At 38.9% G+C, this 27,628-nt stretch overlaps 1 protein-coding gene and 1 long non-coding RNA gene across 3 annotated transcripts in view; one reads left to right on the forward strand and one right to left on the reverse strand.

Moving 5' to 3' along the window:
* The window catches only part of LOC149792888 (uncharacterized), a 277,792-nt gene that overhangs the window by 106,054 nt on the left and 144,110 nt on the right, over window positions 1-27,628 (reverse strand). The gene's annotated exons all lie outside the window — the stretch shown is intronic.
* LOC149792890 (uncharacterized) lies at window positions 17,592-26,280 on the forward strand. The gene is made up of 4 exons (XM_089966703.1): window positions 17,592-17,817; window positions 19,676-19,755; window positions 21,179-21,514; window positions 24,536-26,280. The coding sequence occupies exons 2-4, from the start codon at window positions 19,683-19,685 to the stop codon at window positions 24,814-24,816; spliced, it is 690 nt and encodes a 229-aa protein (XP_089822829.1). The 5' UTR covers window positions 17,592-17,817; window positions 19,676-19,682; the 3' UTR covers window positions 24,817-26,280.

Here is a 27,628-nt window from a genome sequence, read left to right on the forward strand (position 1 = left end):
TTCTGAAAAAAGTATATAAACTCTTGTCTTGTTTGTTTTCGTGTCACAAGTGACATTTCTCACACTATGGCTACCTCTGCTGTCTCTGCTCCCTCTTCCTCTACTGTCAAAGTCATCGACGAACACTTAGATCGTGCCAGTTGGGAGGCTTTGTATCTTCGCCATCCCTTTAACATGCTCATTGCTGGACCTGGCGGTTCAGGCAAAACCCTGCTCTTACCAGACACCACCACCACCACCACCCCGGAAAAAGAAAACAAGCCCCCAGAAAAAGAAACAGAGATAAAGTCCCCAGAAAAAGAAAAGCCCACAGAAGAAAACTACTCGCAAGAGAGGCACTTCTTCTTCGGCCAGGACGCAACCTTACACTCGCAAACCACGACCTGCCACGGCAGTGACTGCGTCTCCGGCAGCCTCACGTTCATCCACTTCTCCGTTGATGACACCAAGAACTGAAGAGTACTTGGAGACGTTGATCACACCAAGAACATCTCCGTTGATGACCCCAAAAAGAACTTCCCCAGTGGCAGGACCCTCCAATTTAGTGGCAGTGGCTGCTGCTTACAAAGTACCTTCTCCCAAAATCAAAGTCCAAGAAAGATCGGGCATGTTTCAAAGTTTACTGGATTTGTCCAAGCAAGAACTGGCTCGATTTAGTCCGTTACGTACCCCTGCACGACGTGTCATGCCTGTCCTCAAACTGATACGACGTAAAGACAATCAGTGGCGACGCGTTCCAGTATAAGAAAGGCCTGTGACCAAGTCAGTGTTTTGGTGCTCCTGAAGATGTCACCCTCCAGAAAACCCCAAGGAAAGAAAAGGAAAGGACTGCCTCCTCGTTTAGTCAAACATGGGGACATGTTATCTGTCCTGCCCAAAGCTTCTCCACCCCTACGAAAAAAACTCATTCAATCGTCCTCCAAAGAGGTCATCGATACCGTGTGCGAATGCTATTTGAACGTCTTGAAAGGCACGATCCCTTTGTCCAAACACCAGAAACAATGCTTAAGCAAACATCGTCACGTTCTTCGCCAAATGGTTCAAAAGAAAATTCCGATTCGTCAAAAAAAGAAGAAGTTGGTCCAACGTGGAGGCATTTTACCCCTCTTGTTAGGTCCCTTGCTGAAAGGAGTCTTGGGAACCATGTTGGAAGGACTGGTGGGAGCAAGATAAAAAGGCCCTCGGAAGTCCCAAGATCTCAGAATCGACCCTTGACAACCCCATGGAAGGACGAAAACTAGCTTTAGTGCCTTACAAACGATGGATGGAATACCATCTGTGGCAAGACCAACGCACCCCGCATTTACCTCCCAATCCCAATTTGGGCGAGATGTCAAAGTTACAACACGAATTGCAGTCCTTGATGGATCGCCAAGATTTGTCCGAAACAGAAAAATCGCAAAAGTACGGTCAACTCTTGCAACGACTGCAACTCTTTCACCAAAAAGCTTTAGACGAAACAGCTCTAAACACTCTGAAAGATTTTAAGACCTTGATGAAAAGTCCAGCACCATCACCAGTACCAGTACCACCACTACCAGTGACCAAGACAGAAAAAGGAGAAGAAGAAGAAAGGTTTCAAACTCCACCAGAAAAAGTATGCAAGTTAACAACACCATCTACCTCCAGAATTGGATGGATTAAAAAGATGATGGCCACCCCTTCTTCATTACAAGAGGAAAAGAAAGTGAAGACAGAAGTGAAGACAGAAGTGAAACAAGAACCGATATCCCCCGCTCAGACATCCTCCTCTTCAACACCTATTGCCGGTCGCACACGCAAAGCATTGCAATCCAAGAAAATACCCCAAGAGAAAAAGAGTAGGTGTCTTATTAACACACAAACACAAAAAAATGGAAAAAGTCTTAGTCAGCATTTACTACGATCCCTCCCATCCTGCAGGTTACGCAGGAGTTGAAAAATTGTATCGTGCTGCCAAAACTCGACTGGAAAGTCTCCGTTTACCTCAAGTGCAACGATGGTTACAAGAACAAGCTACCTACACATTACACAAACCCATTCGACGCAAGTTTGCCAGAAGTCGCACCCGAGTGGAAGGCGTCGATCATCAATGGCAAGCAGATTTAGCCGATGTCTCTCATTTGGCCAGCTACAATCGTGGCTACAAATATTTGTTTTGTGTCATCGACGTCTTTTCCAAATTTGCCTGGGTCGTGCCCTTGACTTCAAATCGAGCAGCGAGTTAGTGCGAGCCCTGCAAAGGGTGTTGAAACAAAGCGGTCGTCACCCTCTTCGATGGCAAACGGACAAAGACACCGAATTTCTGAACCAAGCTTTCCAAAAAGAATTAAAGAAACGTGACATTCATTTTTTTACCACCGAGAATCCCGAAACCAAAGCCAGCATCGTGGAACGTTTTCAACGCACTTTGAAAGAACGCATGTGGAAATATTTTACGCATCACCACAATCTGAAGTACATCGACATCTTACCGCACCTGGTGCAAGCGTACAACCAATCTTACCATCAAAGCATCGGACGTGCCCCGCAAGAAGTGACTCCCGAGAACGATGTGCTGGTGTTTGAGCTCCTGTTTGGTACGTCCCCAGCGAGGGCTGTCACCAAGAAAAGTGGAGTGTTGGCCGTAGAAGATTGGGTACGCATTGGCAAAACCAAACGCACTTTCGACAAAGGTTACTTACCTAACTGGACGACCGAATTGTTTTGTGTCACTGGACGAGTGCATGTCCGTCATCCTGCCCTCTATAAATTGGAAGACATGAACGGAGAAGTGCTCAAAGGAACGTTTTATTTGCCAAAGTTACAACGTGTCACCAAAAAAGAAGACGACGTGTACAACATCGAAAGTATTCTCGAACGCAGAACCCGTAAAGTGGGCAAACGACGTGTCTAAGAAGTCAAAGTACGTTGGAAAGGATATCCGCCCAGTTTTGATTCTTGGATCGACGCTTCGCAAGTCATCGACTATAAAAAGAAGTGACCATCATGCCCTTTCACACAGACGCAGCTACGTCGACCACTCCTTCACCTAGTTCTTCTGTGCAAGATTTACAAAAACAACCCTTGAGGGTGTGGTGTGGAGAACGTGTGCCTAAAACGCAAATCGTCTTTTTCTGCCAAATCTTCGTGGTGCATTGTGTTATCGGGGCAGCCATTGCCAATTTGAGTTTGCAACAAGGAGACAAACAATTGTGGACCATTTTATTGAGCAGTTGCATCGGTTACCTACTTCCCAATCCCTCCCTGAAATTCTCTTCCAATGGGAACCTTGTGTCCAGTGCCAGTGCCAGTCACCACTCCAACAATAACAACCACAACCAGAACCCCATTTTGGACGGAGACACGCCTCTGACGTCCAGTAACCCCTCGGACAGCCACAGAACTCTGGAATTATGAGTCACCAAAACCAATTTTATTTAACCTTACCCAGTGACAGTTCCATGGAGGTGTTTCCCCACAACACGTTGTGCTGTTACACGGCTAAATTACCTCAGACCATCCCATAAGATCACGAAGCCCATTCGGAAGTGGCTTTAGCGGAAATCATTCACCCGACCCAAGTCCTCAATGTCCTTCCCAATCAAAATAAATTTGATGTGGAAGTTCATGACGAGCAAGTGCAACAGCACTTGGATACCAATCTCAAATATGACAAGAAATCCCGTACACAAAATCAAAAGTACACCACCTATGACTTGTTCATTCCCCCAGGCTATTATTTTAGTGGTCAACATTTGGTCAGCACCATAGCCACCAGGTTTAATGGCGTGTTTCTGAAAGCTTTGGAGTATACCAAAAAAAGTATCACCCTGGAATACCACAAAACAGCTCGTCGCTTCCTGATGAAATTTCCTGAGGGGGGTAAAATCATGTCTTTCTTATTTTGTCCTGAATTGTTTGACATGTCGGGCGGAGACATGAACATTAGAATGACCATGATGAAGAAAAACGAATTACCAATCGTTTACGACAACGAGTCTTTTACCAAGTTATTTCGTACCACGATAGAAGTGAACCAAGGACTGAATTTGATGTTCGTGTACTCCGATGTGGTTGAGTACAACGTGGTGGGACACACCTCCGTGCCGTTACTGCGTGTCATTCCTTTCAAAGTGGATTCTGCCACGAACGCTGACGAGGAAGGTGGAAACACTTACCACGTCCACCGCGAATTTGTACATCCTCACTATTTGCCTGTCAGCAAGTCGTATTTGGACACGGTCAACATTACTATAAAAGTAGATCTGGGACAAAATATTCCATTCACCAAAGGAAAAGTCACGGTGAAACTCCATTTTCGAAAACGGTTCTCTCACGACTCGTAAGTCATGTATCCAGTGTACCGAGGGGTTGCTCGACAGCGAGGACACGGTTTAGGAGATATGTTAAAATCGGCCTTTCGTTCGGTGGCCCCGGTGTTGAAACCTATGGTGACACGCGGATTGCACTCCTTGAAAGATGCGGCACTGACGCAAGGCAAAGAATTTCTCCAAAATGTCATCATCGACAAACAAAACCCTAAAGAAGCCTTCATGAGGGCAGGCAAAAATGTCTTGCTACAAACGGACAAAGACCTTTTGGGCCGACGAGACACACCTATAAATGTCCTGCACGCTACCGAGTCAGGCATTCAACAAGGACAAGGCAGAAAGAGACGACGAAGAAAACACCCTTTCACCAGACTTCACACGTCTAAAGCTAGAAAGACAAAGAAAAGAAGAACCGTTCGAGACTTAGACGTTTTCGATTATTGAGACACAGCAACAAAAAAAATGATGCACCGAGAATCTTTCGCTTGTTCCAAGACGGAACTGGACCTGTTTGCCATGCCCCCCACGATGATGACGATGCAAGAATCTCAGTGGGTGGAATTTCACCCCGTCTCCTCTTTGACGGATTCCGCTCCAATCGAGTTTGAAATCAAAGGACAGCCCGAAGATTACGTCGATCTGAATAGCAGTTACCTGTACTTGAAAGTGAAAGTGATCGAACCACCCAACACTAACATAGACAATGATAATGTAGTAGCTCCCGTCAATAATTTCATCCATTCCTTGTTTAGCGAAGTGGACTTGTACTTAAATAGCAGACTAGTCAGCAGCAGCATGGATACTTACCTTTTCCGTGCCTACCTGGACAATCTCTTGACGTACGGAAAAGAAGCCAAGAACACTCATCTGGATGCCTGCGTGGTATGGAAACCTGACCAAGCGACTAAGTTCAACGGCATTACAGTTGCTGGTGATGCTCAAAATACAACGGGATTTGTAGAACGACGAAAGAAAATTCATCTAAGTCGTAGTTTAGAACTGATGGATCGCTTGCATTTGGACATGTGGTTACAAGAAAAGTATTTGTTGAACGGGGTGGATATCCGCTTGAGACTGAATCGCAGCAGTGCCGCTTTCGATTTGATGGCTGCTGATGGTTCCACTTGCAAAACCATCAGCCAAGAAGCCAGACTTTACGTGCGTCGTGTGGAAGTGTTACCTAAAGTGGGAAACGACGTCAGTCAGACGTTGAGCAGAACGACCGCCAAGTATCCGATACGTCGCGTGGAAGTGAAAACCTTCACCATTCCTTCTGGACAGCGATCCATGATCTAAGATCATCTGTTCCAAGGACAGTTACCCAAACGTTTGATTGTTGGTATCGTCAAGAATTCAGCCTTCAATGGAGCCTACCATTAAAATCCTTTCAACTTTCATCATTACAATGTGTCCAAGATTGAAGTCAGTCGCGATGGAAAGACCTTGTGTACCCGACCCTTTGAGCCTAACTTTACCCAGCACAATTATTTGAGATCGTACTTGTCCCTGTACGAAGCCACCGGACAGTTAGGAACCAACACCAGTCACGGCATTACATACGACGATTATGTAGGAGGCTATGCTTTGTGGGCTTTCGATTTCACTCCTGACCAAGGCAGCAATGAGGGACATTTCCACCCTATAAAATCCGGCCAAATTCGTGTGGAAATTCAGTTTGCGAGTCCACTACCCCCAGAGAACACAGTCAACGTCATCCTGTATGCAGAATTTGATAATACGATAGAAATCAACAGTTTAAGAGAAGTCATTCTAGACTATTAGAAGCCATGGAAGACTGTTATCCCTCTTTACCTAGTGGAGAAACTTTGGACATGAAATGTGAGGAGACTGTGGAAGAAGAAGATATCATGATCAAGTCAAGATGGCCAGAACAAGAAGCCCATCTAGTTTGCTGTTTTGCCGAACACTTGGTCGAAAAAATGACGGAATTGATCAAGAAAAATTGCTCTGGATGTCAAAACGATCATCCCAGTCAAATTCAACACGATAAATGCCTGATGTTGAGTCAAGAAGAAAAATTGGACGAGTATCTGGACGAAGCTTGGAGTCTCATCTCGGACGAAGACTTCTGGTAACAGTGGTATAAAGACTTGCGTGAACATTCTTGTCCACCATTAACCACTCAAGAGATCCATCGTATCGAAGCTCTCCTGAATCAGAGTGAGGATGACGAAAGGACGAAACCGTTTTTTGTCAGACATTTTCAAGCAAAAAGTCAGGATCGAATTGACGACTTATTATTACCTGTGAAGAAAAAAACCCACACAAATGGATACCTGGGAACTTTATTACCTTTTGAACCACAGTTCGTATACGACTTCTTGGAATCCTGTCGTCTGTGCTAAAGATGAACTCCCTCATCGCAAACCTCAAGACCATCTAGCTTATGTGATCAACACGGACGACAGTCATCTCCCAGGAACCCACTGGGTAGCCGTTTACTTTCCTCAAGAAGGATGTGTGGAATATTTCGATTCGTATGGATTGCCCCCTTTGGAAGACGATATCATTGACTTTATGAGAAGAAATGCTCAAAGCACCCGATTCAATAATGTAAAATTACAAGGCACAGATTCCTTGGTGTGTGGACAGTACTGTGTGTATTTTCTGCATCATCGCAGCCTGGGCTATTCCTTAGAACATTTAGTGACTCATTTTGATCCTCGTTCTTCTGCTAGAAACGATGTGAAAGTAGATCGATGGTTTTGTGACCATTATGCTTATCTTTTGTCTCAAGCTAGGAAACGTAGTGTCCATCAATGGCCTAATGACTTCCAACAGTGGAAATCACAATTTCATTCACAACGTTGTCTGCCCTGTTTAAAGTAGAGTGTGAATTGAAAAAATGTTTGTGATTGGGAAAAAAAATGTTTGATGTTATATTGTTGGATTATTGTTAAAAATGTTAGAGTTGATGGTTAGTGTTAAGTGATTTTTGAATAACAAATGTTGTGTTTTGAAAAAAAAATGCCTTTGTCTTTTGTTTGGCTATAAGAATGTTGATTCATGCTCTTTGACTTCTTACTATCCCTCTCATGACACTCATTGAACGTTGCGGCTCGAAAACCGTAGAGGGATGTTTTCCTTCACGTCTGCGCTTTGACTTTAAGAACCGGGGAAGTTTCCAGTCTAACCATTCATTGTCGACTCATCCTCCTACGAAGATGTGCTCCAAACTAGCTAAGCTGAACAAAGCCTACGTGAATTTGCATAGGGTCAGACACAGTCTGATACCGAAAGCTGAAGAGATAGAAAATGTGAGAATGTTAAAAGTCACTGAAGAGAATGTGAGAATGTTAAAAGTCACTGAAGACCTGATAGAAGAGCTCTTCAAAGAAGAAGTGAACAGGGAGAAAGAAGAATGGACAGAAAAGTACAGACTTCAGAGACAGCAGCAACAGCAACAACAACAACAACAACAGCAGCAGGAACCTGAACCTGACAGAGGCTTTGTCGATTGTCGTATCGACACCAAAGAGTTCTTCTTCTCTTTCCGAAGAAGCAGACCTATCGTCAGAAAGTCTATCCTCAGAGGACGTCGCATTCTTAGAAACTAAAAGATTACCATAGCAAACAAAAAAAACAGCCCTTTTCAGGGCTACCCAATACTCTAGAAAAGAAATAACCATCAATTTGCCAATGTGTGTAGATAGAGTAGTGTGAATATAAACACTAACTCTTTTTTATAGTGTGAGCGTATGTGTTTGTGTATAGGATTGTGTGTTTGTAAGTGCTCACGTACGTTTGTGTGGATAGTAGATTAAGATCATGTTTCTTTTTGCTGTTTGACGTGTGGGGAGAGTAGATTTGGGGGTTTGATTGGATTGATTTAAGTATGTGAATAGTATATTGAAGTGATTAATGAAAAAAATTAGAATAGGAATGGGTAGTATAAAAAAGTGAGTGAGTGTTTCTTTTAGGTCCGCGTGTTGTTTTGGTCATGATCTAGGTAAGATCAATTTTATGTTTTTAGGGGGATGTTTTCCTTCACGTCCGCACTTTTCGTATAAATTAAAAGTCACTCGTCAGTCCAGCTACCCTTGTTGATTGATCAACACCAGAATGAACACCAGTATAGCGAAACTGTTGGAACTTCATGTGCATCTGGAATATGCCAGGCGCCTGTTGAACGAACTGGCCGCGGAAGCCATTGTAGAAGAGGGAAGGATGAGAGAGGAGGAGCAGAGAAGAAACAAAGAAGAGGAGGAGAGAAGATACAAAGAAGAGGCGGAGAGAAGATACAAAGAAGAGGAAGAGGAGAGAAGAAACAAAGAAGAGGAGGAAAAGGAGAGAAGAAATTTCAGAATCCCAGAAACAGAAAATTGGGATTCTGAAGCTATTTATCCCGCCTCTGCTCTCTCCCCAAAAAGAGTAAAAAGCAACTGGAGAACAAGATGTGTATGTGGCGCCAGGCCTGGAAGGTGCCATCATTAACCAGGTGTCCATGAAGTTCCAAAAAGACATCCCTTTTCAGGGCTACCCAATACTCTAGAAAAGAAATAACCATCAATTTGCCAATGTGTGTACTTAGAGTAGTGTGAATATAAACACTGACTCTTTTTTTAATAGTGCGAGTGGTTGTGTTTGTGTGTTAGTGTTTGTAACGGCTCACGTAAGTTTGTGTGAATAGTAGATTATGGGTTTGTTTATTGTTTCTTAGCGTATGTGGAGAGTATAGTTTGGGTTTTATTATATGAAATGAGAAAGTAGGGGATGTTTTCCTTCACGTCCGCGCGTTTTAAGTGATGATCTAGGTAATATCAATTTTATGTCTTAGGGGGATGTTTTCCTTCACGTCTGCGCTTTTCGTATAAGAACCCACAACGTTCGTCGTTCGCACCATTCTACGGAATAAACGATACAAGATGGAAGTGTCGGCGTTGTTTAATGACTTAAGAAATGTTTACTTTTGGATGATGGATGGAGAATATACTATTGAAAGGATAGAAAGAGAATGGAGGTTAAAAGAAAGTCTTGGCTATATCAATGAATTAAAATTAGCCAGGAAGATGATAGAGGAGATGATAGAGGAAGAAGTTAAGAGATTGAGAGGATTGATTCAACCAGAGTATGTAAGAGTGGGGACAATAAAAGAGTCTATGGACAAGGTAAAAGGAGTGAGATGTTATTTAGAAGAGCTATAGAAATGGTCAGAGTGGAAGTTTGTGAAAAGGGGCAGTGAACAACTAAAGAAAGCGGAAGAAAAGATGAAAAAGATAATAGAGGAAGAAGTGCAGAAAATTAAGGACAGGTGGGCAAAAGATAGAAAAGAACAAGAGAATAGAAAGAAAAAAGAAGAATATGAGAGACTGAACAATATCTGGATAAAAATCCAACAGAAGTTCCGAGCCATGGGTCACCCGGACTGGATACCGGAAAATGAAAAGAAGAAGAACAAAGGAATTTGGGGAAATATTAGGGGCTGGATGAGGAAATGGAGGAAATAGAAGAAATCCAAAGGCCCTTTTCATGGCCACCCACATTTCTCGAAAAGAGAATGACTTTCGATTGCCTACCCCTTTTTTTTATTTTATTTTTTTTAAAACAAAAAAAAATCCCATGTTCAATTTCCCTTGACGCTATACAGTCCCACCCTGTTTAAATTCATTTGACTCTTTACAGTCCCCTATTCCCATGTTCAATTCCCTTGACGCTCAACAGTCCCACGATTTTTTTCCATGTTAATTTCCCTTGACGCTATATGTTCCCACGATTTTTCTCCATGTTAAATTTCCATTGACGCTATATGTTCCCGGGGGGGGGGGGGGGGTCTGTAATGCTAATTCCCATTGACGCTATAGTATCCCTATTCACTACTCATGTCGATTAAAATAATTATGAAAAGAAACTAGGGTTTTGTTGTTTTTACCGACCGATATTCGCAAACTTTGGTTTCAAAGAACCGTATCTTTGGATTATGTTGTATCAACGCACCATTAACAATGGCTTTTGCATCAGTTGGTATACTGAATTACAGATAGAGTATAAAATGTATTTCCAATACTAAACAATTCTTAAGCTTATGGGCTATAACTTCAGTATTTATCGAGGTGTCATGATATCCCTCAAGTCGATTATATATATATATATATATATATATATATATATATATATATATATATATATATATATATATATATATATATATATATATATGTATATATATACTTCACTGGATTGTCCGAAAAGTATTTCAGCGATGCAAATGTTGCCCTAGCTAAGATCTAATATTTTAGCTAATACATATGTAGGATTTAAATAAAATAAATTATTTTGATGGATAAATGTTGATCGTATCTTAAACGGGAAACTGAAAAATACGGCCGACTGAATAAAACTAAATCATTTTGCATCAGATCGTTCTGCAGATTTATGCATATTTTATACGTCATTGTTTTGGCTTACAGAATAGGTAAAATTTGAAGATTGTGCATTTTTCTCCACATATACTCAAATGAACTTTTTACCCGCCGCTCCGTCTAAGAAATACATACGTACGAGGGACCTTTTTACCTGCTCATCAGTCTGATAAATACAAACATTCGGGAGACAATTTTACCTGTCCATCCGTCTAATAAATACATACACTCGAAGGACCTTTTCACCCGCCCATCCGTCTAATAAGCAGAAACACTTGAAGGAAATTTTTACCTGCCCATCCGTCTTATAAGTACATACACTCGAAGGACCTTTTTACTTGCCCTGCCCTCTAATAAGTACATACACTCGAAGGAACGTTTCACCTGCCATTCCTTTTAATAAGCATAAACATTCGAAGAACATTTTTACTTGCCCATCAGTCTAATAAGTCGATACATCTGAGGGACCTTTCTACCTGCCCATCCGTCTAGTAAGTACATACACTCGGAAGACCTTTTAACCGGCCCATCCGTCTACTAAGTACATAATTTCGAGGGATCTTTTTACCAGCCCATCCGTCTAATAAGTACATGTACTAGAAGGACCGTTTTACCTGCCCGTCCGTCTAAAAAGTATTTACACTCGAAGGACCGCTTTCCCTGCCCATCCGTCTAATGAGTACATTCATTTGAGAGACCTTTTTACCTGCCCATCCGTCTAATAAGTACATACACTCGAAGGACGTTTTTACCTGTACACACGTGTAATATGTACATACACTCGAAGGACCTTTTTACCTGCCCATCCGTCTGATAAGTACATACACTCGAGGGACCCTTTCACCTACCCATCTGTCTAATAGGCAGATACACTCGAAGGACCTTTGTACATGCCCATCTGCCTGACAAGTACATACACTCGAAGGACATTTTACCTGCCCATCCGTCTAATAAGTACATCTACTCAAGGGACGTTTTTACCTGCCCACACGTGTAATATGTACATACACTCGAAGGACCTATTTACCAGTCCATCCGTCTGATATGTACATACACTCGAGTTCCCTTTCAACTACCCATCTGTCTAATAGGTAGATACACTCGAGGGACCTTTTCACCTACCCATCCGTCTAATAAGTACATGTACTGGAAGGACCTTTTCTCATGCTCATTCGTCTAATAAGTACATACACTCGAAGGACCTTTTTACATGCCCATCCGTCTAATAAGCAGAAACACTCGAAGAAAAATTTTACCTGCCCATCCGTCTTATAAATACCTACACTCGAGGGAAAATTTTACCTGCCCATCCGTCTAATAAGTACATATACTCGAGGGATAATTGCATCTGCCCATCATTCTAATAAGTACATACACTCAAAGGACCTTTTCACCTGCCCATCCCTCTAATAGGTACATACACTCGAAGGACGTTTTTACCAGCCCATCCGTCTGATAAGTACATACACTCGAGGGACCTTTTTTTCCTGCCCATCCAATAAGTACATACACTCGAAGGATCTTTTTATCTGCCCACCCAATAAGTACTTGCACTGGAAGGACCATTTTACCTGCCCATTCGTCTAATAAGTACATACATTCAAGGGACCTTTTTACCTGCAGAATAAGGGTAGATTCTGACGTTCCCTTCAAGTCAGGCAACACATACTTGTTGACAATAATGTGTACATCTACAATATTTTAAGAGGCAATTCCATTGAGGAATAGTAAAACTAAATCAATTATAAAAGCTTTGATAAAGTCGTTTTACACAATTTGGCCTTCCAAAACTGTTACATCAGATCAAAAATCAAATTTTATGTTCGGAATTTTCCAGCAAATTATGCATGAATTAGGCATCCATCTCTTCAAGTCGAAAATGAAATTATGGTATGACAGGACTAAAATAGACACAACCTTTCATTTCAGCCTGGTCATAGAGATTTGTCATTCAATGTTTCAATATTTTAATTCATTATAGTTCTCAGTAAATGTCTCTTTCCAAAATATATTATAGAGCTCCTTGTATTTCTATAGAATAATAACTAATTTTGACCCAGAAATGCAGTCAAGTTTAATCGAGGTTATAAAAATAGATAAGACACAAAAATGATCTTGGCTGTTGTTGGACAATACTTCATTTCCAGAACAATTCAAGCTATAATTAGGCAAGATCTGTTACTAAAATTATAGTGTAGAAAGTGGTAAACACCAGCTAGACCCGGTCTTTCATGGAAATTTCTAATTTGCATGACTCAGAATGAGATCAAGATATTGTTTACAAGAAAAAATAAATCATTCTAGTCAGGTAGATAAAGAACATGTGTTATATATTGTGACCTTTAGACGACGACACGGAATATCTCATAGCTGTAATATATATAATGAATAAAGTTCAGCAACACAGGGACCGGTCTCCCAACCTGCAGAAGGATGACTCGAGGGCCTCATAAGCCCCGTAGACATGTTGTTCCCGACGCTCGGTCTCTCACATCGAGCATTCAACGCCGTCCTACAGGCAATCAGTACCACCGACAGCGGCATCCGGATTTCACGAGCCCAAGATAGTTAAACGACTCACAGTGAAATAGCTAAAAATACAACGAAATAATACAAAATGTATGCATTGCACTTATCAAAACCAATTTTCTTATACTTGTATCAATATATTGTATTGAGCAGTCATTTAAGCATAAACCCTGTCCATTCGTTATGAGATCTGTCTTTAGGTTTCGTTGAAGCCGATAAAGTGTCAGGCTGTGAGAGAACATACATCAGAGTAGAATGATTTCATTATTTTTTTAGATATGCACTCGCGATGTATTAAAAAATTTAACGTTTTCATTGATGTGCACCATACCGTGAATTAGATAAGGCATCCTACAGTTTTCACGGAAGGACCATTGTTCACTGTCTCTTTAATTTTCTTTTTCGTAGCAACGTCGAAATCCACAAAAATTAATGTTGCAAGCAAATTATGAATAGAACGTATATTTTGACACATAAGCGATATCAAGCACACTCAGAGAGTACGAAATTTTGGCTGACATACCACGTTCCTGTCATATGATGTTTGTCAAATAAAATGTGCTTAAAAATATGGCTAACCATGTCATACAGTGTATTTATAATTCTATTTAAAAGTTGAATTTTCGATTATTTCACTTCCTTACTATATTTGTGTCGAGATAGATTTTGTAGGGTGTGTAAACATACATTAGACGCAATAATCGTGTCAACACAACAGCCTTTGTTTACAATCCACTGGCAATACAATGAATCATTTTGTAATGCAGCTAGTTAAACAGTTCTGTGAATTTTGTCGTTTTGTTTGCTTATGAATAAACTTTGTACGAAACCTTGTACGCAACCGAACGCAACCAAATGTATACAATAAATAAACAGGGAACTCGTCTATGGGAATGAGCTATTCAACAGCTGAGTCGTAATTTTATTAAAGTGGTACAACGTTTTGAATTTAGTATAAAATCTGGCGGCATAAATGTTTTGGATTGGCAGAGTAAATGTATGCTTGCGACAATAAAAAGCGTTTAATAAGTTACTGTCACGTGACGATATTTTCCGCCATCCGTTACACCTTGATGGATTTTAGCAGAATGATGCAACGGAAGCTTCGACTCTCACATACAAACGCGATTACAATATTAGCGACATCAACGGTTGCTTCTTTGTAGCTGATGTAGAATACCCAGATCATCTTCATTCCGCTCAAAGCGATTATCCAGTGGCTCAAGAAGCTTTGTCAGCGCCCGTTTGGTGGGTGTCACATTATCAGCGCTCAATCGTGAATAAATTAGGACAAAATGAAGTGAATGCACCAATCTTGTTCCACGTCTTAGCACCAAATGCAACTACGTATAACACGTACAAAATCTGCAGTTGTACATGCGATTGGAAATGCGTTTAGGTCCATCGAGTGCTTGTATTTCGCCAGCAAGCTTGACTATACTTGGGTTAGCCAATATCGTTTTATTATTTACAATATAACTTTTCAAAATTGGAACTGATGAAAATACAACAGTTTCTTGTCATAAATATTAATTATTTATTGTCAATTTCATATAACATCCATATATTAAATGTGATAAAACCTCATTATTTTGCGACGTTTTATGTGTACTTCGGATGCAACGGTCACACCACAGCCCTCATTAACATATTTATATTCATGCGCCGCATGTAAACATTGGACGTGAACACTAACGAAGAATTCTTTTTACTTCAAAGGAAAATCTGGGGTGAGAAAAAATATCTATGTTGGGGTTTGGACCGAGACAAGGAAATCCCAGTCGCGGGTTTCTATTAGATGTCTCCCCACTCGGGCAAGCCGCGTCGGGAGACAAATAATATAAACCCTTGACTGGGATTTCATTGTCTAGGTCCAAACCCCGACACAGATTATATATAACAAGTACTGACACTACCACTACTAATACTGCTGTTACTCAATCGATATCGACGACTACTATACATTCAAGGACTTCTACTTCTACAGCAAACACACAACGAAAACATAAAATCACTACCAACAAAAGTCTATCTTGCTAATGTTCAGTGTACAGTTATTTCTCTTGACCTGGACGAAATATACATAGTTTTCTATTGACTTGCCGTTGCACAATATACATGAATACATACTGTCATGATGCACGTGTAGAAAGGATAGTTACTTACCAAAATACCTTGAGGATTTAACTTCTATCGCTGCTCTCCATTCGACTCAAAAAATACCCTGGCGATTAAGATGACACGTACATAGGGACGTTTAGTTCATGTTTCTTAATTTGACGAACAGAGTAACGATATTGATTTTTGATACTGCATGAACTGGAGGAGTAGTTGAGATAAATTATTTCAACATTTGTGTGTTTTCGTATCTGCACTGCATTGACGACTACAAATTCAAATACGTCATGTTCTGCAACAGACAAACAAAAGCCACAGTCATCAACCCCAAATGTAACAGTGTTAATTCTACCGGTATTGCTAATGCTACCGCTACTAAAACAATACTGTCTTACACTAAAACTACAACCATTACAAAAAGCACCGCAGAGGCAAACATAACAGTACCATCCAGTAATAACACTCATATTATTGCTACTCCTACCACCATAACTATAACTGATCATTATCCCATCTATGCATCACTACTACTACTACTACAACAACTGCACTACCACTACAAGTGCTACCATACAACCACAGGCGGCGTTAGGAGTACGCGGGGCCTAAGGCCGACCATGACAGCGCGGGGCCAGAGTATCGGTATCTCTATTGGTATGCCACTGCAAACACTGATTATGTCTAGGCTAAATCAACTTTCGCGATTGTCTCACGAATTTAGTTTTTTCATTATTCATAAAATAAAATTCCTGTTTGTGTATCAGCGTTTCCAATTTTCCGGAGAATATAGCTTGACAAACTTATAAGGACGACTTCGGGCCTGAAGCGCGGGGCCCCCTCAAGAGCGGGGACTGGGACGGTAGCCCCACTTGCCACCCCCAAACGCCGTTCATGCATACAACTGTATGGATCAGTTTTCTTACTTGTGGCCAAATGACCCAGTCATAAAGGAACTTTAGCTGAACGCCACACGTAACGAAACCAGCTTTCGTTTGGAAAAAGACAAAAAATAAAGAATTTTTTTTTGTTCTTTCTTTCCGAGATCAGATATTTTCGTCAATACATTTAAAAGCAGTTGAAATCATTCAAGGCAGAAAGCAATGTTATATGCTATGTCCATAACTACGTATCAAAAACCACATGGATTGTAAAGAATGTTTAGCAGAGCCGTGAGAAGAATAGTCACTTTGCAACACACAGTATTAAATTTATCTCTTGGTAGAAGTTGAAAAAAGGTATAAGAGTTACAATTTTCACTTTCGGGATGTGACCCTGCCTGACCTACAATGTTTGCGAAAATTATTCCATTAACTTTCTAACTTTAAAACGCAGTTGAAATTCATGGCCTTTACGAAGAAATTATATGCATTCTTTTCTCAGGAAATTATGCAAATACAGGCGTTTGGTGGCAGTGTATAAATCGGGCTAGCTAATCTTTGACTTTGTATAATTATAAATAACTGCATTTAAAACACCATTAACTTAATAGTGGTAAGATTCATTAATTTAGAAACACATACATACATACATACATACATACATCCTTACATCCATCCATACATACATACATACATACACACACACACACATCCATCGATCCATCGATCCATCCATCCATCCATCCATCCATACATACACACATACATACATACATACATACACACATATCCATCCGTACATACATAGATACATACATACATACATACATACATTCACATATCAACATCAGGCTGTGCAATATATATATATATATATATATATATATATATATATATATATATATATATATATATATATATATATATATAAACACAATAATACTCACTGATTAAATTTAGAAACGATTTAAATGAGTTTTCTGCCCGACGTATAAATACCTCTAGTTAATGGTGATCAGCTGGGAGAACAAGATAGATGTGTTACGTCAGAAAGTCACATGAGAATTTCTGCAGCTTCTTTAGATATATGTATCTCATTTAGTTTTACTACGGAGTATTATTCTTGCATGAAACGGGGGCTTAATCTTTTTGAAACAGCGTGAAGATTTGGGATGCATCGGATAAAGGAAAAGAACGAAGCTTGATTCAAATAACAATTCAATTATGCCTCATACGATCTTTAATCAGTTGTGAAAATTAACAGTTTATTTTCCACTAAATGGAACAAACTGAAAATAAAGAATTTCTATGAAAGTCTCTTATATAACAAATACAAAGAATTGGGGAGGCATTAGTCATTTACCTATTTATAGGTATGTGGGTTTCAGGGTGTTACTTTCATTTTGACTTCACACATTGTCACTATATGTTTGAGCAAGGAACCGCAACGAAAGTGCCGTATTGCTAGGAATATTCTAATCGTCATAAAGTATTGTTTACCATTTATCATTGGAGGCGATGCCATACTGTTTTTCTTCTTCGTGACATGTAGAACTTTGTTGTCATGTGTTAAACGTTGGACAGTGGAAATAGGCGTTCATTTGTCTAGGAAGTGTCAAGGTGGGTTAGCAAGTTTTTTTTTATTATTTATAAATTATTATGAGTGTGTTTTTTGTTGTGTTAAAATATGTATAGAATATAAATATCGGTCTTAAATAATTTGCAGCCGTGTTAATTAAAGGCTAAATTGTTCAAAATATCCAGGTTAATTTACAATTCTAATTTGCATTGGAATTATCAAATTCTAACTTTACAACTTTTTAATTCAAACGAGGAAATGTATAAGCGTGTCGTTTGGGTGTATGCAGATGTATGCATTGAATGGAATATCTGAGCTAACATTGATGCATCAGTACTAACTATTAAATCACATATTCTTGAAGGTCATGACATGATACTACCCTAATTCACTGAAGGTAAGTTATTAACAGATCGTTCCGGTGGCCTAAATATTTTAGTTAGAGCGTCCGCTTCGGATGCGGGAGGTCGCGGGTTCCAACCATGGCAAAGTCATACCAAAAGACTTATATATAAAAAATATACTAGCAGCTGGTTCACTTGACGCTCAGCATTAAGAGGTTAGTGGTAGGACTGGTCGGCCTGGTGTAAGGCTAATCTGGCTAGGCGGGACATCATGCTACATGTCTGACATGATGCTCCAGTGATATACATCACTTTAAACATCAGCACTGCAGGCGTCGTAGCGATATGACTGAAATGTTTTTAATGCTATGTTAAACATCCAAATCACACTCACACACGCAATTTATTAACTCTCAACAGTGTCTCCGTTCTTATGAAAACGTATAATGTTGCAATGTATATAGACGATATTACTGATAATTGTATCTAAATAGGTTATGACAAAACGTTTGTGTTGCTTTTTTTGTTGTAGTGGCACGTGTTCGCGTTCATATGGAAGTCACGTGCAGAATTATATATCAGTGGCGCCCGTATAATTATTTTTTAGGAATGGGGTGGTGCAACCTGTAGTGGTCAGCTATTGCGTTCTACGGATGTAGTACAAAATCTTTTAGAGGCGTAATCGGGGGAGCGGGAAGGGCTTGTCCCCCCTCGCCGTTGCCCCTATATGAGGTCGCCCATGTTATAAAAGCGTTACAAATATGATAGCTGATAGCCCAGACGAATACGTAGTGAGAAGTACAAACGGTAATATTTACACGGAAAAATGGGAACCAGCGTGGAAAGCGGCTAACATAAGTAGAGTATATATGGGTTTTGAATGCTAATACTTGGTTCGTAATGAAAAGCGAAATGTTAGCAAAATGAATATTTCGGAAGCATTTCCTATTTTTAGCTGAAAGGAAGAAAGCAACAATGTTCAATTGATACAAATTTTGTCCTTATACAGACTTTACATTACAACGTTTCGTACTGAAAATGGCATCAGAGAGTTTAGCTGAAAACACTTGAAGAGCAATACAAATGCAGAAGGTGCATTGAGTTTTCTCCATGCAGAAGCTTGCATTAGGGTAGGGTATGTGCGTAAAGATAGACCCGTGGACTTAATCCTAATTTGTATTAAAATATGGCATACATGTCTTTGGAATTATGAATTATTTGGTGAGACGATTGAGTTAGATGTCTTATGAATGAATACGTTTTCCTAGTAGGGCGCACATACTTCACTTTGATTTTAATCTGTGTTTACATATCCGAGTATTTATCTCCTTCGGACATCTCGCGTATGTTTTGTAGATGTAACTACCTACCTATCTACATATACCTGTGTACTTTCGTTTTTGTAATTAACCATCTAACTTTTATTTATATCCCTACCACTTGCTTTCTGTACTTACGTACTAACTACATGTACAACATTAAACTCGTTCTTTTTATAAGACGTTATGATAAAAGTTCAATCAACATGTAGATGAATGTATCTTTTTCATTGCAGAACAAAAATGCAAGGCAGCAATCTCCAGTTTACAGCCATGGTCATCTGTCTGTGGATGTATAAATTTAGAAAAGTCGACGGTATGTAAATTACCAAATGGTCTGATTAGATGCTGACTGACACGCAAACACATAGATAGTTTTTGATTCTTATATATACACAGGTGGCAAGTAAATCCGCACATGTTCATGTGTACAAACACTATTCCAATCGAGCCATGCGACGCTTGAGTGTGTGTGCATACAAAAGTTATTCTACCTTCAGGAAAACCAAAGATAATGTGAAAAGGGACATACATGTCAGATATGGAAATTATTCACCTCCCATCATACATTATTTTACCTGGGTATTTTACCTGGCTTCACTTAAATGGAACACGAAAGTAATTATGAGCTGGCATTTCGATTCAAAAGTAGATTTCATTGTCAGTATTCTGGTTTGACATGCACTGAATGAACCAAGTTATGCACCTTTGTAAACTGAGCTGATGAAATTGTACGCAAATATTATTTTCGAAAACTAGACCATCCCCGCACCTTGAGGCATCCGCTTTCCAAGTAACGGTAAAAATAAACAACTACATTTTCTCTTCTACTTTTTTATATAAAAAAGATACGAAAATTCAATACAATAAAGGTGTTAACTTTATAATTGGTTAATGGATTATGATGTGCTACTGTTTTGCGAAACAATCAGATCGTCTAAGTAATTATTCACTTAAATGCAAAGATTTTCTCCAAGCTACAGACTGTGACAGTTAATATGAGACAATCCTTAAGCTTGATATGGCGTCTTCGATATATGTATTGGGTTAGCTGTGCAACAATGGTATTAATGAAATCCTTCCAAAATGAATTCCAAAAGCAATACATAAACACTGAGAAATAAACCAGTTTTAAATATGTTTATCGATGTTAACTTTATATTTGATGAGGAATTCCATAATCTTAACAGCAGTATCCTCCAAATAGTTAAGATAGAAAATTAAAAGTACAAGTGCAGACGATAAGATCGGTATTTATTATTTCCTACATAAAATTGAAAATAAAACGATAGAGTGGACATTGTATCACATTTACTATACGGAATACGAAATTGTAACATGGTTCTTTAGGAAGAATGTAATTTGCTAAAATCAAAATCATATGTCCTGCCTTTGATAGAAGAGAAACGATTCTGCTGTTTGTACAATTTTGTCTGAATATCGGTAGACACGTACTAATTTTAATATGAAAATTATGTTTCAAAAATTGTACACCCTTTCTTTTGTCCTGAGTGTTTCGTATTTTAACCCAGTTAGTTTGTTCATCTATATACTTCACTATATCTAATTATTAATTAACTTATAGGTCACAAGAATGTTACTGGTTTTGGTTTTTTTAGGCTTTACCTGATTGTCTCATATTTTGTCGCATTTAGTTTACTAGGTCCTATAATGTACTGCACATTTATTATTGATTAACTTTAAGGTCACACCAACCTACTTATTTTGCTATTTTTTAGGATATAGCTGTCGTACTGGCGACCCACCGTTGTGGGAATCTCCCACAAAACGATGTACATTTCATTTTAACTGGGATTGCACCCAAAACGAAGGAGAAGCAGCTACTTTGTTAAAATGGATAAAAGATGGCCAGCATACAATCGCTCAATGGACATGGACATCAGACTTCACGGCCATGAATGGTTTTGTAGGTAGACTTGAGCGATATAACGAGAATGGATTGATTCTAAATGGACTGACGACAAAGGACGCTGGGTTATATAAATTAGATGTGACGTATAATGACACTAATTCATCATTATGCCACGAAAATACAAGTTCTATTTATGTGCCTAGTAAGTATGATACCTCTTTCTCTGTCTCTCTGTGTGTCTCTGTCTCTGTCTGTCTGTCTCTCTCTGTGTCTCTGTCTCTGTCTATGTCTCTGTCTCTCTGTCACTCCCTCTCTCTGCAAAATCTAATCCGACAATTTACATCTGAGGTGGCGTTGTATCTGGTGAGGCGTTGCAACTGATGGGGCGTTGCAACTGATGAGGCGTTGCATATGGTGAGGCATTGCAACTGATGGGGCGTTGCTACTGATGAGGCAAGTCAGATTAGTGTGATCGACGAAAATTATTTAAAATCGGTTTTTTTTTCAAACAAATAATGATTGTGGAAATATCATAGTATCAGTTAAAGAGGCACGTGGAGAATCTTACGAATCATTTAATACATCCTCAGAAAAGATGAATTTGTTTTCCATCAGCAGTGTCTAGTGTATTAATGTACTATCTGAAACGGAAATATTGACTGCCTCAACATGTGCTGTAGACAGTGTATATATATATATATATATATATATATATATATATATATATATATATATATATATATATATTCATGCAGAGATTGCGTATAATTTGCAATGTTGCAATATTTAGAACTTGCATTTTTACAGCATGTTACACTTTGAGCGAGATAACATTGAAATTAAAGTGCTTGTTCTCTTTTTTTGTTTTGTTTTAGCGCAATTTGTCAGCATGTGATAGGCAATGCATTCTGTCTCTATATAGGGTTGAGGAAGAACACGATAGAACTCCGTGGGGAACCAACGACCCACGGGAAGCTGTTGGCAAGCTTTCTCGTGTACGCATATTGTCCTATCCCGACACTCGAACATATGAAACATAACAGTGGTTGTGCAGTCGGACCCCTTGGACCACTAGGTCACCTGGGGACTTCAGTTTGTTTTTTCTTTTCGAAATCGTAGCACCGTAATGCATGGCCATAAAGTAGATAACAAATCCTTCGCATATGCTCATTTTCATTTATTTGCTTTTATAAATATCGCATTTTTATAATATCACGCATGAAAGCAGTTTGAAATGTACACAATTAGATGTGATTTATACTGTAACTAAAGCGTATATTCACTCGACACGATATACCTAAAAATGAAAAATATTATTTGGTTGTTGCCTACATAACGTTGGGTCCAACCTCTGACTCATTTTCTTCAAATTATACACGCTTGTACCTTCATTCCAGACATTTAAATAATGTGGACTCTGTGTCGAAATTATTGTGCAATCAGAGTGAACTAGAGAAAATTATATAGTGTTTTATTAACATCGAAATTAAACGATTTTTCAGAGAACTGAAACGATACATCAGTAGAATGCACGTAAGGGAATCTTTAATGAAAACATCTTCCGGATTCTTTGAAAAACAAAATGAATGGGAAGAAAACTGAAAACGAATTCACTCTTTTTCCTAGTGAGAAACGATTACGAATTGTAACCTATTTACCTATATAAACTATGACATTCGTCTTCGAGGAAAAGGGACGAATAAACATGTTTCCATTGATACTTAATCTAACGTCACGTGCGTGGGTGTGTACGAGAATCAGTATGAAGCCAAACATTGTCAACTCCTACATGTCTTTGAACTTCACAGTCATATTATTTGGTGATTTTGTGTTGATAATCTTATTAATGCAATTATTAGATCTAGAAACCGCCAAACATTGCAAACAATGTTGTATTTTATGCATTATAAAGTTTGAAATGTCGAGGCAATTCGTATTAAAAGTTTCATTTTTAAAGGCATTACGACAATTACACTAAAAATGATGCAGACTTTAATTATGATATGTAATGGTTTGTGGCTAGTTTAACTTGAAAGTAAAATTTCCCTTACCCTTTTTTTTTTGGCTTTAACCGAATGACCGCTAATGGTATGCAAAAGAACCTGCTTCAGATAAGTAGAAGGACGTATCGTGGCGTTGGAGAAGCGAAGTAGGACAATAATTAAAACAATCTGCCCCTTGTTTTCGTTTCCAAACAATGTATACAATACGAACATTTATATGACAACCAGTCCATATGCAGAAACAAATTAGCTAATGTAATAATTGCCAATCCAACAGTCTTGCATTATCCATTCCTTTGCTAGAGCATCATGTCCTTTTCCTTTTGAGAATGATCTTTTGGGATATGTTTTTGTCAATCAACGACATGTTCTAACATTTTAAGGATATTTATTGTGTTTTGTTTTAACAGTTAACGGACAGGTTTCAGATAAGATGCTGCAAAGTGCATCAATGTAATGTATAGACCTGGAAAACAACGTGTACACAAAAGTTTATATGTGTTTTGTTCCGAGTCATCGGAAAGAACGAGTTTGATAATGCGTAGCGATAAGTCCAGGCCGGTAGTCCGCGAATATTCATAAGCCATATAAAACGGGTTCCTTCCTCCGACTCGGATGTAAACAAGAATGCGTTTTTATACTTATTCATTTATGATGATATTCAAAATTAATTGGGATTCATAAACGTTAGATTCAGTGCCTCAAAATATATTGGCGCGTGGACGTCAGAGAATACACTAAAGCATCTGTATCGAACACACAATCAAGCGTGTACGATTCAGTGGTTATGGAATAAGATAAGGGTATAGTTGTATAATGTTGCGATTCTTGTGCAGTGATATGGTCGATCCAAGTCATACATAAAGCTAACCTGGCTGAAATGGAAACATGTTATTTAGTTATTTGTCCTAATCTTTGTGTGGCAGGACAAGGAAAATGAACAATAATATCTTCGAGTAGACGGTTTCATTGAAGGTCTCAAGGTCAAAACGTTAAACCGTGCTGTTTTAACGTTTTATTACCCTCAGCCGAATAAATTGCAGTCGAAGACACTAACCATGTGTTCTATATACACTATACTGTCATGTGTGTAACTCGAACTTAATCGTTCAAATCACAGAACTATTGCTCCAGTTTTTAAAAATGTTTGAAATGTTTATATATTGAAAAACATACAGCTGGAGGAACACTGACTTAGTATAAGTTAATTTTACTTGCAGGCATACCAAGTTGTGATGCAGAGATTTACATGGGAACCAATACAAGTCATCTTAATGGAGCAAATGACACCAGACAAGTTTCTCCATGTGATGTTGGGCAAATGCCGGCATTTATTATTGGTCTAGTTTGTGTCTTGGGATTTTTGATATTAGTTCTTTCTTCAACAGTTATATGCTTATGCAGAAAGCAAAAATTGTTACAAAATGACTTAGGAGAAATGCACAAAGGAACCGGAGAAGAATTAAGTCCATTATCCAAAGTTCCCGGAAGTTCAGTTTGACATTTAAGCCGTGCAATGGCCCGGATGACAACGAATGTTGAGTATGCCAGTTACGATGCCTTCTTCATTGGACAGAAATCCTCTCATTGGCGATATGGTCTAACTGGAAAATATGCTCATTTAATGTACACAGTTATGAGATTATACTTAAATATAATTTGCATCGAATCAAACGGGCTTTCATTTTGAGACATGATGACACTTTTCTAATGGTACGTAGATAAAATTCATCCAGTGCATGATCAAAAGATCACTTCCCATCCTGTATTAAATGACAATAGTTTAACATATTCAGCATTTGTGACTGATACATGAGCTCCGGAAAAATGGTATTCGCAACAAATATAAAATTTTGACCCCCATCTGGTTGAGGAAACCGAGCAAAGCAATATATGCTGAGGAAATCAGACATATTAATTTTTAATAACAGCTGTACCTATGTGGCCTCACCTTTGTTTATGGAAAAGACTTTTATAAACTGTATCTTTATACTCGCCATAATTTGTCTGTACAATGTAATAATTGTTATGGATACGAAGACACTGACACTATGTAACTGTGTCTTATTGCTAAATTCACCTTGAAAAGCAATTCAAATTCATGTTTCTGGAACATGACATTGTTGAGAGAATTGTGCTGAGGTCCTTCTATTAAGATGTAAGTCCCTTTAACTGAATCTCACTCTAAACTTAATTTCCATGTTTAGCCGTTCTCTGTGGCATTTACCCATGTATAGTATGTAGCATCCAACACATGTAAGTGTGTCCAGTTGCTCAAACTCATTGATTATTGTACCCATCTTTCCGTGTTTCAATGCTCCCCATATTCGATTCATTTCCTTATGCTGCATTTTTGTCCAATATTGCTTTCTTGTTATATTTATGTCCGTTATGTCATTTCGTATCAGTAGTCCTCCCCTTTGGAACTGCTTGTTGTACTTATGTCCGTTATGTCATTTCGTGTCAGTAGTCCTCCCCTTTGGAACTGCTTGCTGTACTTATGTCCGTTATGCCATTTCGTGTCAGTGGTCCTCCCCTTTGGAACTGCTTGTTGTACTTATGCCCGTTATGTCATTTCGTGTCAGTAGTCCTCCCCTTTGGAACTGCTTGTTGTACTTATGTCCATTATGTCATTTCGTGTCAGTAGTCCTCCCCTTTGGATCTGCTTGTTGTATGTATGTCCGTTATGTCATTTCGTAACAGTAGTCCTCCCCTTTGGAACTGCTTGTTGTACTTATTTCCGTTATGTCATTTGTGTCAGTAGTCCTCCCCTTTGGTACTGCTTGTTGTACTTATGTCCGTTATGTCATTTCGTGTCAGTAGTCCTCCCCTTTGGATCTGCTTCCTAACACTGCTGCTCATCCTTCTCTAGCTTGATTTACTGCTTCAGGTTAAATCGACGCAACCGTATTTCGTTCCCTTGTCAATCAACATTCCATGTCGATTAAAATAACTATGAAGAGAATCTAGGGTTTTGATGTTTTTACCGACCGATGTTCTCAAACTTTGGTTTCAAAGAACCGTATCTTTGGACTATGTTGTATAAACGCACCATTAACAATGGTTTTTACATCAGTTCGTATATTGAATTACAGATAGAGTATAAAATGTATTTCCAATACTAAACAATTCGTAAGCTTATGGGCTATGACATCAGTATTTATCGAGGTGTCATGATATCCCTCAAGCCGATTTTATATATATATATATATATATATATATATATATATATATATATATATATATATATATATATATACACACTTCGATGGATTGCCCGAAAAGTATTTCAGCGATGCAAATGTTGCCCTAGCTAAGATCCAATATTTTAGCTAATACGTATGTAGGATTTTAAGAAATTCTTTATGCTTGTTTCTCGATGGCGACCGTGTTTCCGTCACATAAGGACATAAGATCCACTCTTATTTGTGGAATTAAATAAAATAAATTATTTTGATGGATAAATGTTGATCGTATCTTAAATGGGAGACTGAAAAATACCGGCGACTGAATAAAACTAAATCATTTTGCATCAGATCGTTCTGCAGATTTATGCGCATTTTATATGTCGAGCACTAATTCATTGTTTTGGCTAACAGAATAGGTGACATTTGAAGATTGTGCATTTTTCTCCACATACACTCAAATGACCTTTTTACCCGCCCATCCGTATAAGAAGTACATACGTAAAAGGGACCTTTCTACCTGCTCATCCGTCTGATAAATACAAACACTCGAGAGACACTTTTACCTATCCATCCGTCTAATAAGTACATACACTCGAAGGACCTTTTCACCTGCCCATCCGTCTAATAAGCAGAAACACTCGAAGGAAATTCTTACCTGCCCATCCGTCTTATAAGTATATACACTCGAAGGACCGTTTTACTTGCCCTACCCTCTTAAAAGTAATATACACTCGCAGGAACTTTTCACCTGCCCATCCTTTTAATAAGCATAAACATTCGAAGAACATTTTTACTTGCCCATCAGTCTAATAAGTACATACATCTGCGGGACCTTTCTACCTGCCCATCCGTCTAGCAAATACATACACTCAGAAGACCTTTTAACCGGCCCATCCGTCTACTAAGTACATAATCTCGAGGGATCTTTTTACCTGCCCATCCGTCTAATAAGTACATACACTCGGGGGACCTTTTTACCTACTCATCCGCCTAAAAGGAACATACACTCGAAAGACATTTTTACCTGCCCATCCGTCTAATAAGTACATACACCTGAGGGACCTTTTCACCTGCACATCCCTCTAATAAGTACATACACTCGATGGACCATTTTACATGCCCATC

The sequence above is a fragment of the Sinohyriopsis cumingii genome, chromosome 8, assembly GCF_028554795.1.
Source record: "Sinohyriopsis cumingii isolate HCF-2022 chromosome 8, ASM2855479v2, whole genome shotgun sequence".
Lineage (NCBI taxonomy): Eukaryota > Metazoa > Mollusca > Bivalvia > Unionida > Unionidae > Sinohyriopsis > Sinohyriopsis cumingii.

Coding starts and splice junctions, on each gene's coding strand:
- LOC149792890 (XM_089966703.1), top strand. CDS start 19,683: ATGCAAGGCAGCAATCTCCAGTTTACAGCCATGGTCATCTGTCTGTGG. Junction 19,756..21,178: donor TAAATTTAGAAAAGTCGACG/GTATGTAAATTA, acceptor GCTATTTTTTAG/GATATAGCTGTCGTACTGGC. Junction 21,515..24,535: donor AAGTTCTATTTATGTGCCTA/GTAAGTATGATA, acceptor TTTTACTTGCAG/GCATACCAAGTTGTGATGCA.